Genomic DNA, 14,622 nt, shown 5'->3' with positions numbered 1-14,622 from the left:
AAGATGAGGTAACACTACTTGACACCCAGCGGCAGGGTAGCCTAGTGGTTAGAGCATTGGACTAGTAACCGAAAGGTTGCAAGTTAAATCCCCGAGCTGACAAGGTACAAAATCTGTCGTTCTGCCCCTGAACAGGCAGTTAACCCACTGTTCCTAGGCCATCATTGAAAATAAGAATTTGTTCATAACTGACTTGCCTAGTAAAATAAAGGTAAAATAAAAATTGTTACACGGTCATAACACGTTGTTACACAGTCATAACCATATCATGGCGTTATTTTATGGCTGTTATGACACATACATAGGAGTGGAACGGAAACTTCTTCACAGAGAAAAAACTTATTTGGATAAAATTGGGTTGACACTTAAGTAGGTTTTATAAAAAGCCATAAAATAACACAATAGATGTCACAACAGGTGTAAATATATGAGTCATGACAGTGTTATGACCATATTATGTTATATTATGACAAGTTATATCAGCTGTTATGAGATATGACATGGTTTTGACCGTGTCATAACATGTTATGGCACAGGGAGTAAAGTCAAGTGTTACAGAAGATGTGCAGGTTTACATAAAAAAAACTAAGTGCCTGTTTGGAAACTGATTAGCGATTGTTGCACAGGATGCACAGAAATTCCAAAATGTGTGGAGGTTTTGTTGAGATTAAATAAAATAACATTTTATTGGTAACATACACATGGTTAACAGATGATAATGCGAGTGTAGCGAAATGCTTGTGCTTCTAGTTCCGACAGTGCAGTAATATCTAACAATACCCCAACAACTACAGAATACACACAAATCAAAAAGGGATGAATGAGAATATGTACAAAAAATATATGGATGAGCGATGGCCAAGCGGCATAGGCAAGGTGCAATAGATGGTATAAAATTCAGTATATACATATGATAAGTAATGTAAGATATTTAAACATTATTAATTTGGCATTATTTAAAAGTGGCATTGTGTAAAGTGACTCGTGATCCATTTATTAAAGTAGCCAGTGATTGAGTCTCCATGTAGGCAGCAGCCTCTCGGAGTTAGTGATTGCTGTTTAGCAGTCTGACGGCCTTGAGATAGAAGCTGTTTTTCCAGTCTCTCGGTCTCAGCTTTGATGCACCTGTACTGACCTCGCCTTCTGGATGGTAAGCGGTGTGAACAGGCAGTGGCTCGGGTGGTTGTTGTCCTTGATGATCTTTTTGGCCTTCCTGTGACATCAGGTGCTGTAGTTATCATGGAGGGCAGGTAGTTTGCCCCCGGTGATACGTTGTGCAGACCACACTCCCCCCTGGAGAGCCCTGTGGTTGCGGGTGGTGCAGTTGCCGTACCAGGCTGTGATACAGCCTGAAAGGGTGCTCTCGATTGTGCATCTAAAAAAAAAAGTTTGTCAGGGTTTTGGGTGACAAGCCACATTTCTTCAGCTTCCTGAGGTTGAAGAGGTGCTGTTGCGCCATCTTCGCCACACTGTCTGTGTGGGTGGACCATATTATCCTCAAAGCGGGCAGAGAAGGTGTTTAGTTTGTTTGGAAGAGTGACGGTGTCCTTGACTTGGCTGGTTCTCTTTTTGTATTCCGTAATTTTCTGTAGACCCTGCAACGTATGTCTCGTGTCTGAGCTGTTGAATTGCGACTCCACTTTGTCCCTTTACTGGCATGTTTACTGGCATTCTGTTACCAATAGTATTGACATGTAAATAGTATCTTCTGATTGTATTTTGTTAAAATATTAGACCATTGTAATCTATTAGCTTCCAAAATGTATGTAGTCATTAGTGTAAAATACTTAAAAGGTTCACCGATTGAATGTTATACTGTTTTTGTGCATCTCTGAATGATGTTCTACCGATACCCTTGGGTGATTTAATGTGTATCGGAGTTATTGGTGTTCAAGCAGGCAGAATCCGACAGATATGACGCAGCACTATGACAAAGTCGCACTCATTTCACTGGAAGTTAATAGGAATATGACTTTCAGATCTCAAACACATCTACCTACCTACTGTCTCTGATCTTGCGGACTCACTAAACACACATGCTTTGTTTGTAAATTATGGATGTTGGAGTGTGCTCCTGGCTGTCCGTAAGTAAACAAAATAATGTTTTTTTTAAATGGTGCCGTCTGGTTTTCTTTATAAGGAATTTTAAATTATTCATGATTTTATTTGTAATACAAGTACATTTTAACAATTACATTTCCTTTTGATAATTATGTATATATATATTTTTAATTACTCAAGTAGTATTTTACTGGGTCACTGACTTTTACTTGTGTTTTTTAAACTTTTACTCAAGTATGACAATTGAGTACTTTTTCCACTACTGCTGCTATGTACCATAGAGGTCAATGGTCAAAGTTCTGCTGACCTGAACATTCCGAAAATGTGTCTGAATCTCTAAGCTTTCCAATCTAGCTGTCCGATAAATTCAGATGGAATGGCTTGTCCTGCACATTGTAAAAACCCAGAGTGCATTGAGGAAATGCTGGAAAAAGCTCTTGGATCCTTTCTAAACATAGAAAATGTGAGTACAAAGAGGACTCGGAACACAAAATAGGTGAAGTGAACTGGCAAAAGAGTTGAGTCCTCAATCAAAGGCGAGGGCAGTGTGAATACAAAGAGAAGAGTTATTTTCCTTTTTTTCCCCGGAGTTCATGTTAAAAAATGGACTGTGTGTGAAAATACCCTTTGTGGGAAGAAAAAAAATATTTAAAAAAAGTTAGATTTGTCATTTGGACCACTCAAAAACAGACAGAATACAATAGTCAACATTTTGCTGAAAGTAGGCTAGACTTCACACTCTGAGATACTTTTGGTTGGATAGCATGCGGTCGAATATAATGTTAAGAACAAAAAAGACAAATAGACTTGTAGTGTGGCTCCCCTTTAGAGCTGCACTCTAGATATGCATTTGCAAATAGCAATTCAGCCGACTAGTATTAGGCCTAACTGATGCAAATTCTGAGTGCCGTGTTCACCAGTATCTAGCCTACTCAAATACATTCTTACTCTGGATAGGCCTATGTGCATTCCAGTCAAGTGCACTCAATCATAACAGTCACAAGTTAATGTATAGAAAGACCTACATGAGGAGTTCTTGAAGAACACGCCCATCATAACATAGACCCAAACTCCTTAAACACAGCCCATGGTTGGCTTTAAAATCAAACACTAGATATAGGCTACATGAATATTGATGAAAGCCATTTTCCAAGTCAATTCATATTTTTCAAGCATGAAATTGCTATTTAAGTGCTCATTTGCCCAAACTAATTTTGTGTCGACTTACTGCCGAACTTCTGCCCACTTCATGCAGTTATTCAAACAGTGACAAACATGGCTAGAAAAAGAGATGACCAGTGATGAAGGTTTATCGCAGTCGCTAAGAACATAACCATAAAGACACATTGCTCACATTACCTTTTGGTCCTACATCTCCAAACCATCATCCACCATTGAGTTGGTACAAGACTTCAATCTTCACTATGGCTGGTAATGGGTCAAATACATTAGGGGAAAAAGTATACAATTAGGCTACTTTAGTTTAGGCGGGAATAAGCATACGTTTGCGGGTTGAAGCCCGTGGAGTGGGACTACTGCCTCTAAAGCGGTCACTGGTAACTGACTGAGCCCAGCGACGACAGCATGATGAGAACACAGCACTGACACCGTCTCGTCAGTTCGCATCGCTAGCCAAGGCATCCTATCAGAGCATGACTAAGCAAGTTGAGCGTCTCTACTTCCCTCCTCTTAGAGCGGGCATGGTCTCGACTCAACTTGGCAGCACTTCAGAGGCAGAAAGGGACAGAGAGTTAAATGGGAGAGAGTAAGCGAGAGAGGGAGTTTGAGACAGAGTGGGCTGAGGAACTGAGGATGGAGTAAGAGAGGTATCCCTCTCTCTTAAGAGGTGGCAGTGATAAAAGCCTGAATGTAAAAGATCAACATGCCTCCATTACACACAGTGGAGGCTACTCAAAGGAAGGGGAGGACCATCCTCCTCAGTGAATTTAATAGAAATGGTGAAACATAAAAAAAGCTATTTTTAAGTTAAAACTATAAATACACTGCTCAAAAAAAATAAAAGGGAACACTAAAATAACACATCCTAGATCTGAATGAATGAAATATTCTTATTAAATACTTTTTTCTTTACATAGTTTAATGTGCTGACAACAAAAATTATCAATGGAAATCAAATTTATCAACCCATGGAGGTCTGGATTTGGAGTCACACTCAAAATTAAAGTGGAAAACCACACTACAGGCTGATCCAACTTTGATGTAATGTCCTTAAAACAAGTCAAAATGAGGCTCAGTAGTGAGTGTGGCCTCCACGTGCCTGTATGACCTCCCTACAACGCCTGGGCATGCTCCTGGTGAGGTGGTGGATGGTCTCCTGAGGGATCTCCTCCCAGACCTGGACTAAAGCATCCGCCAACTCCTGGACAGTCTGTGGTGCAACATGGAGTTGGTGGATGGAGCGAGACATGATGTCCCAGATGTGCTCAATTGGATTCAGGTCTGGGGAACGGGCGGGCAAGTCCATAGCATCAATGCCTTCCTCGTGCAGGAACTGCTGACACACTTCAGCCAAATGAGGTGTAGCATTGTCTTGCATTAGGAGGAACCCAGGGCCAACTGCACCAGCATATGGTCTCACAAGAGGTCTGAGGATCTCATCTCGGTACCTAATGGCAGTCAGGCTACCTCTGGCAAGCACATGGAGGCCCCCCCAAAGAAATGCCACCCCACACCATGACTGACCCATCGCTAAACCGTCATGCTGGAGGATGTTGCAGACAGCAGAACATTCTCCACGTCTGTCACATGTGCTCAGTGTGAAGCTGCTTTCATCTGTGAAGAGCACAGGGCGCCAGTGGCAAATTTGCCAATCTTGGTGTTCTCTGGCAAATGCCAAACGTCCTGCACGGCGTTGGACTGTAAAGCACAACCCCAACCTGTGGACGTCGGGCCCTCATACCACCCTCATGGAGTCTTTTTCTGACCGTTTGAGCAGACACATGCACATTTGTGGCCTGCAGGGCTCTGGCAGTGCTCCTCCTGCTCCTCCTTGCACAAAGGTGGAGGTAGCGGTCCTGCTGCCGGGTTGTTGCCCTCCTACGGCCTCCTCCACATCTCCTGATGTACTGGCCTGTCTCCTGGTAGCGCCTCCATGCTCTGGACACTACGCTGACAGACACAGCAAACCTTCTTGCCACAGCTCGCATTGATGTCCCATCCTGGATGAGCTGCACTACCTGAGCCACTTGTGTGGGTTGTAGACTCCGTCTCATGCTACCACTAGAGTGAAAGCACCGCCAGCATTCAAAAGTTACCAAAACATCAGCCAGGAAGCATAGGAACTGAGAAGTGGTCTATGGTTATCACCTGCAGAACCACTCCTTTATTGGGGGTGTCTTGCTAATTGCCTATAATTTCCACCTGTTGTCTATTCCATTTGCACAGCAGCATGTGAAATTAATTGTCAATCAAGTGTTGCTTCCTAAGTGGACAGTTTGATTTCACAGAAGTGTGATTGACTTGGAGTTACATTGTGTTGTTTAAGTGTTCCCTTTATTTTTTTTGAGCAGTGTATATTCACGTCACCAAACAATTGATTAAAACACACTGTTTTGCAATGAAGGTCTACAGTAGCCTCAGCAGCACTCTGTAGGGTAGCACCACAGTGTAGCTGGAGGACAGCTGGCTTTTGTCCTCCTCTGGGTACATTGACTTCAGTACAGTAACTTACCCAGTAATTATGACAACTTCCTGAGGGCGTCCTCCAACCCATCAGAGCTCTTGCAGCATGAACTGACATGGTTGTCCACCCAAAGAAAGAATCAGAGAATGGCTTTAGTACTGAAAGCATAAGCTACAGCTAGCTAGCACTGCATAAAATGTGGTGAGTAGTTGACTCAGAGTGAGAAAGACAGTTTTCTTCCAAAATTAAGGAGAAGCGAGAGTGAGATATATGGTTGTGTTTTTTTAAACTTTCACTTAGCTATCGAACGCAGCTATCTAGTTTAGCCTTCTTAAAAACAGAGGGATGCCATGTTAGCTAGTTGGCTATCCAACACTGGAACTCTTCCAAGTCAAGGTAAGCTTTTGGTTTTATTAATTTATTGCCACCGGGTCCCTCCGGTGTAAATGCTAAACTGCTTTCTGACCGTACCCTGTACTGCGTTATTGCAGCCGGTTTACTAACACGTTAGTTCTAGTAGCTATATTGACTATGACGGGACAACGATGTAGGCTGTGTATAGCGGCCAGCGGTCAAGATATGAAGGTTTGGCTTGGAAAGATTATTTTGCCTGGTCAGACAGCTGATGTGTTGTGCACTGAAGTCCACAATTGACGGGAACGGCGATAGGAGGAAAGCGCGTAGATAGTTGCAAGAAGGAATTATATACACAACGAGCAAAGTGAGCATGCTGTTTTTATGTGGCTGCTATGAAAATGAACTGTGTCTGCGTGTGATCAGGGGTGTATTCTTCCCGCCGATTCTGTTGAAAAACATTTAATAATAAACATACCTGAATTTGTACAATAGAAACTCATTTGTAGCTGTTGGACTAATGATTATACCCTAGATTAGCTACATGCAGGCAAGAGTGTGTAAGGTGGTACTGAATGAGTCACTGTCTCACCTTGATTACTCAAAATTCTCTCTACCGGTGCACCTACGTTGTAAACTTTCATTCATAGGTTAGGTTGTAGCAACCTCATGACGGGTACAGGGAAAATTTGAGTATCATATAGTAGCCTAAAACTATTGATGTTACATTGAGCTGGGTGAATGGAACATGAATGAGTCATCCAATATGCTGTAATAGAAAGAAGACAATGCTCATAAACAAAGATCATCCTCCCTCATCTTACACTGCAACGACCACTGACACACACCTACCTAGCTTTCTCACCTCACGTCGGGAATGCAGAGTTATTAATCTGTCGCGGGCATACACGTAGGTGCTTTCAGAAGTGTGTTTTGAGTGGGGAAAGATCAAGGTCTAACAGGAGGTCCTGAGATGACTGCTGATGGGGAAAAAAACAGGGCGATTGACAAGAAAGCTCTGCTTGAATACATTGCATGCTGCAATTCTTTAGACCGTTTTAGTCTTCTTCCTTTGTTCTGCCTCCCCGTAAGGCAAATGAGAAATAAACTAGAAAGTGAAAACTATTAAAACCCATTGTAATAGGGTAATAATAATCTGAATAAATGAGTTGCAAATTAAATCTGAACACACACAAGATAATATATATATGGAGGATAGGTTTATGGGAAGCTCCCAGAAAAATTGGAAGAAAGGCTCATTATTCCAACTGAATCAATTCTCCCCCACAGGAACAATGTCTACGGTGGACTTCAACTCAACATGTATTGTATGTTTTAAAAAGGTTCTTCCAGCCTTTCTGTGTGCTCACATCCAGACATGTGTATTAGAGCAGTGTGGTCCTCTGATAGATAATGTCAAGTAAAGAGTATAATTGAACCCTTGGTTGCAAATCCAAGGTAACTCTCCAACCCCAAGTTATGAGAGGACTGAGTGTGGTTCTTGAAGGTAGTATGGGAGTCTCACATCCAGAGTAAGCTGCTGATCATGTGAATCAAGTTTGTTGATAATACAAGCTCAAGTGAATTGACTTCAGATGTGCAAGTTGGCCTTGTGAGCCCTAGCCCCACATGACCGCTTGACATGATCCTGTGTCACTCTTGTCCCAGAGCTGGCCGATGACAACCAAGCCAGTGTACCCAGGTGCTTCTCCCTCCATCTCAGCTCAATTCCGGTCACCAACCCTTGCCCATAGCCCTTTTCTCAAGAGTCTTAGCAGAACTGAAGGAACCAGACAGATCTCCTAATCTGCAACCTAGATCTTCAATAGCACCATATTGCTTTCACCTGTCCAGGACCGGTCAGGTCTGTGTAAATCATGTGAGAAGGGGCTAAGGGTTCAGAGAAAGGGGGACAAGAGTAGAAGGAATCCAGGCTGGAGCTGCCCATCACAGGCAGGTGGGTGTGGTGGAGAGAAGGCCCTGGTTCCTGCATGCTAGACTAACTCAAAGCAATGCCAGGAATTTCATTCCCAGGAACCCAGCCAGTGTGGGCCTGCACAGCACCACATGCAAATAGTAGGGATGTGCATCTTTCCCATACAGGAATGATACGTTTTAGTTTGAAACGATTCAGTTCGATTGGAGAATTAATCAATGCAATTCAGTTCAATGCGATACACTAACATTTGTTGTATAAAACACATTCATTTTCCATTCTAAATTCAAATCTGCTGATGGAACTCATAAGCTGGGCCTCCCTGAGCTGGATCTGTCTGATTTGATTTATGTGTGTGTGTGTGTGTAAAGGATGCTTGTCTATGGTGTACTATGTAGGCACCTGAGCTGAGCAATAAGGGAGACTAGGCATCTTACAACCCCATTACCACTATCAGATCTGAGGGGTGGGGCAATGGAGCCTGTTTTTGGCCCCCCCCCCCTCTAAAATTGCCACCACCCACTAATTAACTTGTCATTTTATCAAACTGTTTGAGCTAGTAGTGTATCAATATTTATCATTTACGAATTAGCTATTTCAGCCAATGAATATATAGCAATACTTTGGATTTCACCCCATCTCAAAATCTAATGGTTGACCATTTTGAAGTTTTTACAGTGACATTTTCTTCCCCTCTTGCTTCGACCACGCAGTGGGCCTCGCAAAAATGATTGCTGTCCTCGTTATGAAATCAAACGTTACCATTTTTATATATAAAATGACCATACAGATTGTTTAAAGCAAAACTACAAAAACTATTGCTGATGGTAAACCTCAACAATCAAAATAAAATCTATTTTATGCCCGGTTCGGCAGGTATATCTAGATGAGAGCCGTCGCCGGTAGCTTACTTTTCCCAATTTTCAACTAGAGGTCGACCGATCATGATTTGTCAACGTAGATACCGATTATTGGAGCGCAAAAAAAAAGCCAATACCGATTAATTTGGATATATATATATATATATATAGATATGTAAAATAATGACAATTACAACAATACTGAATGAACATTTATTTTAAGTTAATATAATACATAAAATCTATTTAGTCTCAAATAAATAATGAAACATGTTCAATTTGTGTTCACTGTTCAATTTCAAAAACACAGTGTTGGAGAAGAAAGTATAAGTGCAATATGTGCAATGCAAAAAAGCTAAAGTTTAAGTTCCTTGCTCAGAACATGAGAACATTTGAAAGCTGGTGGTTCCTTTTAACATGAGTCTTCAATATTCCCAGTTAAGAAGTTTTAGGTTGTAGGTATTTTAGGAATTGTAGGACTCTCTCTCTCTATACCATTTGTATTTCATATACCTTTGGATATTGGATGTTCTTATGGGCACTATAGTATTGCCAGCCTAATCTTGGGAGTTGATAGGCTTGAAGTCATATACAGCACTGTGCTTCAAACATTGCGAAAAGCTGCTGGAAAATGCAGGAAAGTTTGAATGAATGCTTACGAGCCTGCTGCTACCTACCACTGCTCAGTCAGACTGCTCTATCAAATCAGATTTAATTATAATAAAAACACAAGCCTTAGGGGATTAATATGGCCAAATCTGGAAACTATCATTTTGAAAACAACACGTTTATTATTTCAGTGAAATACAGAACCGTTCCATATTTTATCTAACGGGTGGCAACTAAGTCTAAATATTGCACAACCTTCAATGTCATAATTATGTACAATTCTGGCAAATTAATTACGGTCTTTGTTAGGAAGAAATGGTCTCCACAGTTGACAATGAGCCAGGTGGCCCAAACTGCTGCATATACCCTGACCCGGCTTGCACTGAACGCAAGAGAAGTGACACAATTTCCCTAGTTAATATTGCCTGCTGACATGCATTTTTTAAACTAAAAATTCAGGTTTTTAAAAAATATACTTGTGTATTGATTTCAAGAAAGGCATTGATGTTTATGGTTAGGTCCACATTGGTGCAACGATTGTGCTTTTTTCACAAATGCGCTTTTGTTAAATCATCACCCGTTTGGCGAAGTAGGCTGTGATTCAATTCTAAATTTACAGGCTCTGCATTGATTATATGCAACACAGGACAAGCTAGTTAGTTAAACTAGTAATATCAACCATGTGTAGTTAACTAGTGATTATGTTAAGATTGATTGTTTTTTATAAGTTTAATGCTTGCTAGCAACTTACCTTTGCTCCTTGCTGCACTCGTGTAACAGGTGGTCAGTCTGCCACGCAGTCTCCTGGTGGAGTGCGATGTAATCGGCCATAATCGCCGTCCAAATATGCCAATTACCGATTGTTATGAAAACTTGAAATCGTCCGACCTCTATTTTCAACTGTGCATAGATAACAATTACCCAGCAAACAGATAGGTTGTTACTGAACTAATAAAGCATAATATTACACAAGCAATTATACAATTTGAATGCTGAAGGTACTGAGCAGATGTGCAATATCAGGAACAGGCTTCCTACCCCACGTTGATCAGCGCACAAAGCTGAGCACAGTAACAACAGGAAGAGGAAAATGGGGCACACTGTTTATGGAAAATTGTCTGCGCTTGAAAATTGTGATTATTGCAGATGCTAAAGTGATTCCTTTGATTGATTATCGTCGAAGAGTAGAGGCACAAGATGCAGCATGTTTGGATGTAAATGCAATTGTAATGTGAAAAGTCTTTGTAAGTACATATGGCTGAGTTGGTGTGACATTTTCCATCTCCAATTTAAGATTCTGTCCATTGATATTTAGCAGGGCTAGGAGAATATTCGGGAATATTCTACAGACTACAGCTGGGGTTTTGAACAACTTTGCCCACAAAATGAACAAATTACTCTGCGCATTAAGTTCAAAAATTCCAAAAGAGAACTTGAAAGACTTTGCAAACTCACTCCATTGGAAATGTGTGGGGAGGCTAAAATGAAGGCTTGCTCTTGACAAAGCCTCTCATGGCAGGGCTGACAAACGTGGCATTTTGGCTTTGGCAAAGCTGGGCAAAATGTCTTGAGCAGTGAACCAAGGAGAAATATACATTTTTTTTAAATGACAAAAGAATCCCGATTTCCCCATTTCATTCCACAGCAGAAACATGAACAATGCTCATCCACTGGAGCGCATGCACGTTTTCGAATCCTCTCAGTTCCCTGTGCCGGCACGTTCCAGACAAATGTAACCATTTTTTGTTTTTAAAGCCGAGAGGCCAATGGCTAAATCAATAAGGTTAACAGACGGTGTGTCCACATTGAACAGCTCAATGCGGAAAAGCTGGTCTTGCCATGGGGCTCTTTTGAAGTCTTCCATAACCTCTCCTAGACTTGTTGACACAGCTTGAGCGGGGAAAGCAACACTTGAGGGATCCGAGGGGCGTGGTTTGGTGGAGAAGGGGACAAAAGCTTGTCGCAAAAAATTCCTTAATGCGACCCACTGGGGCTATAACCTCCCCTCTGTTGTCTCTCACTCCCGCTCTCTGCGAGGGCTGACTTGCTCTGACCTCATGCATTGGGCTACATTCCTGCCATGCCTGTCGCGTTACATTGCTACGGCATCATCGCACTTTAGCATTTGCCGGCCCTTGCCAGTCTACACACAACAGGAATGCAGAGGCCATCCCCCCTCGTTGGGATGCCACATGTACCCGTCGTCCAACAGTGGGAACTCGAGCAAAGACTTGAACTGTTTCTCTGTAGCATTCCTCCACAGTTCATTCAATCTCCCACATAAGACCAACTTCTCAACATAATGAACAGTGTACGGTTTCTGCAGCGTTAGCTAAAAGATTAACCGAGGCATGTCAAAGGTCATTTCCAGATTCATATCAAATGGTACACTGTAGCATTAAATCATTCAGTTCTAGCTGGTCCATTAGGATGTATTTTTTTCAGTAGGCTAGAATTCAGTTTCAGTATTATTAACCCACTGTTTCAGTACTGTTCTGATTCTCCCAGTTCTTATCATTCTCTTCTCCTGATCACTACCTCTGGCCCAATATGACACATAGTGGGGCTTAGGCTGGGCCTACCCCTTCATGTTAAACTCCCATTGTAAATTGGGCTGCTTATCTTGACCACTACCATTATATAGGCCTAATACTTTTAAGGCCTAAATCAGTCAGTCTGGAGTGGTTTTAGCTAAGCACTTTACAGTGCATAACTACTTGGGCTTGGCCGAGGCTGTCGTCAACTAAATATATGCTAGTCATAAACAATACTCATCTTTTATTTTCTTACAATTTGCTCAACTGTCATTGTAACATCTCACTTGAGAGCTGTGCAGTGAAGTTCACTGACTCGGCATTCCCCTGCTTGCAGCATCTTGCTGAAAAACCCCACCCTGATCACCTCACGCCAGTTATAGGCCTCTATTTGCCAACATACGCAAACTGGAGAGGCTCTAGTCAGTGTTCACTCTGTGTAGACCAAGGTGGTGTGTCACTAAAATTTGCCCACATCAGACATGTTATTTCAAACCATCCCGAAGGCTGATATGCATTTGCTTGATCAATAACATCAATTTCACTCAGCAGCGAGTCGGTAAATCTCCCAAAACATGGCCAGCACCTTTGTGAGACGAGATGAGGGTGTCCCAAAATATCGAGACAGTCAGAATCTACTTGAAAAAGGTTGCTGCAATCAATCTTGATGGGCTGTGACCCAAGTATGTAATGTTTCAAAACCTCATTTCTCTTTAAAAATACATGTGGAAGCAGGCAAGCAGAGTATCACAACAACAATATAAAAAGACACGCATGACTACTCTAGCATTTCTCATGATGATTACTACTACAATATGCAGGGTTGCTGCTAGCAAGTCGTTTATTTATTCTGTCTGAAATTGAGGGCCCAGTTTGAACGTTGCTATGGACCCCGTAGCTTAGGAAAAAGTGATGCCGTTTTGCCGAGGGGGGACAACGTTCTGTGAGTGTGACAGCGTCCTCCCCCACAGAAGCTGCCAGTGCCACCACACTCAAACTGACACCGGTGGGCAAGATGTGCATGCAGTGACGCTGAGATAGCAGATACAAATAAAAGGAGACATGTGTATGAATGGTGTAATGCATAGGGAACTAGTGACGTTCGGGTTTAGGTGTGGGAATCAAACACAAAAAAAGTTAAGTCAAAAATAGGGCTGTGTGTGTGTCTGTCACATAGAAGCATCGAGTCCCCACGGGTGCACCCCAATAATGAGCGGAGGAGCAGCTAACAACTATTAGCACACACAAGCATTTCGCTACACCCGCAATAACATCTGCTAAATATGTGTATGCAGCCAATAAAATGGGATTTGACCAAACAAACCACGTGTCACGGGCAACATGGTGTGTTTTGACATGGCATCATCAAATGTGTATTGCAAAAAAAATCAATTCCTACAAGACAACACCGTTTGAGTTAGCTAATTAACGTTAGCTGACTAGCTAATACTAGCTACGTTACTTGTTATGCATACCCTCGCCGTCTAGTTAGTTCGCTTGGCACCTGCCAACGTCCTAGCCTACCTTGTTCAGGGAGGGTACCAACAGCCCCCGCCATTTTGGTGCGTTCTCCTCGCTGAAAAAGTCGTACTGAACCTGGGCCGCTTGCATAGCTTCAGCTGTTCGTCGTCGTGCTCTATCTTGCAGCCAGCGAGCGATGTGTGTTCACGGCCACTCTTCACATCAATACAATATGTAGCATCGCCCGTGGTTGGAACTGAGAGGTGCAATATTCTGTGCGGCCCGCTGCCTCAGAATATCCACCCAATGAGCATTCCTCTACCAAAACAGTTAACAATGCGACCATCGCATCGGCAGTGTACAGATGTTGATCGCTGCTAGCTAGCCGTCTGCAGCTGCCGAAGCAAGGAGCTATACTAGCAGGCTTGCTCTTTCGGGCACCGAGTTTTAAAAAAGCCCAAATTCACGAAACCAAATATACTTCAAACGCTAACTAGCAAGCTTGCGTTGCGTTGTCAAATTGAAATTATTCCAAGTTCTGAGCTGACTGACGTTGATGGCAACAAACGAACTTTAGCCTTGCTAATTTAGCATACTAGTTTGCAGCCGAGCTGGTGATGTTACTAGCCATAGCCGATCGATCCGAATCGGAAGATGGTTGGCAGTAGTGATCAATGATCTGTGGACAGTGGCGTAGCTGGCTAGCTAGTATCCAATTTAGGGATTAATGTGTCACTTCACGTTTCGGGAACTGCGATACTGTTCGTCCTTTTCGGCCAGTTGAACCATTCCCTATATTTTTTGGGGAAAAAACCTCTTCGGTGCATAATCACCAATTTTCACCGAATCTTCGACAGGGTGGATATTGATAACTATCCTCCGTGTTATCCTCCATGAATTTATCATTTCCAAAACATGTCTCCAGACTATTTAGCTTTTTGTTAAGTTATCGAGAAAACCAAGATTCCACGCACAGGCTGGCTTTAATGACCAGTTAGGCTTTGGTCAAAATGATTTCTTTGGACGATTGTTATGACTGGTCGGTTGCAGTTGTTGGTAGAAGAATTGCACAGGCGCAATGGATAGCTAATGACGTACTTCGGGTTTGTTTTCGATAATCATCGCGCCTGCCCAAGATCTGGATCTAATCTGGCTAAACCGAGA

General features: G+C 42.3%; 1 protein-coding gene across 4 annotated transcripts in view; it reads right to left on the bottom strand.

Annotated features, from left to right (window-relative positions):
- LOC124015254 (son of sevenless homolog 1-like) overlaps positions 1-14,598 on the bottom strand; it is a 75,698-nt gene extending 61,100 nt beyond the window's left edge. For 2 of the 4 annotated variants that reach the window (XM_046330360.1, XM_046330362.1), the window contains exon 1: positions 13,522-14,598. In XM_046330360.1, the coding sequence (XP_046186316.1) occupies positions 13,522-13,608 (87 nt within the window). In that variant the 5' untranslated portion in view covers positions 13,609-14,598. The remainder of the gene's footprint in view (positions 1-13,521) is intronic. The other 2 variants (XM_046330361.1, XM_046330363.1) reach the window with 1 other exon arrangement.
- Positions 14,599-14,622: the final 24 nt, after the last annotated feature.

Source organism: Oncorhynchus gorbuscha, linkage group LG26 (assembly GCF_021184085.1).
Source record: "Oncorhynchus gorbuscha isolate QuinsamMale2020 ecotype Even-year linkage group LG26, OgorEven_v1.0, whole genome shotgun sequence".
Lineage (NCBI taxonomy): Eukaryota > Metazoa > Chordata > Actinopteri > Salmoniformes > Salmonidae > Oncorhynchus > Oncorhynchus gorbuscha.
This window is presented reverse-complemented; position numbering and strand designations above follow the sequence as displayed.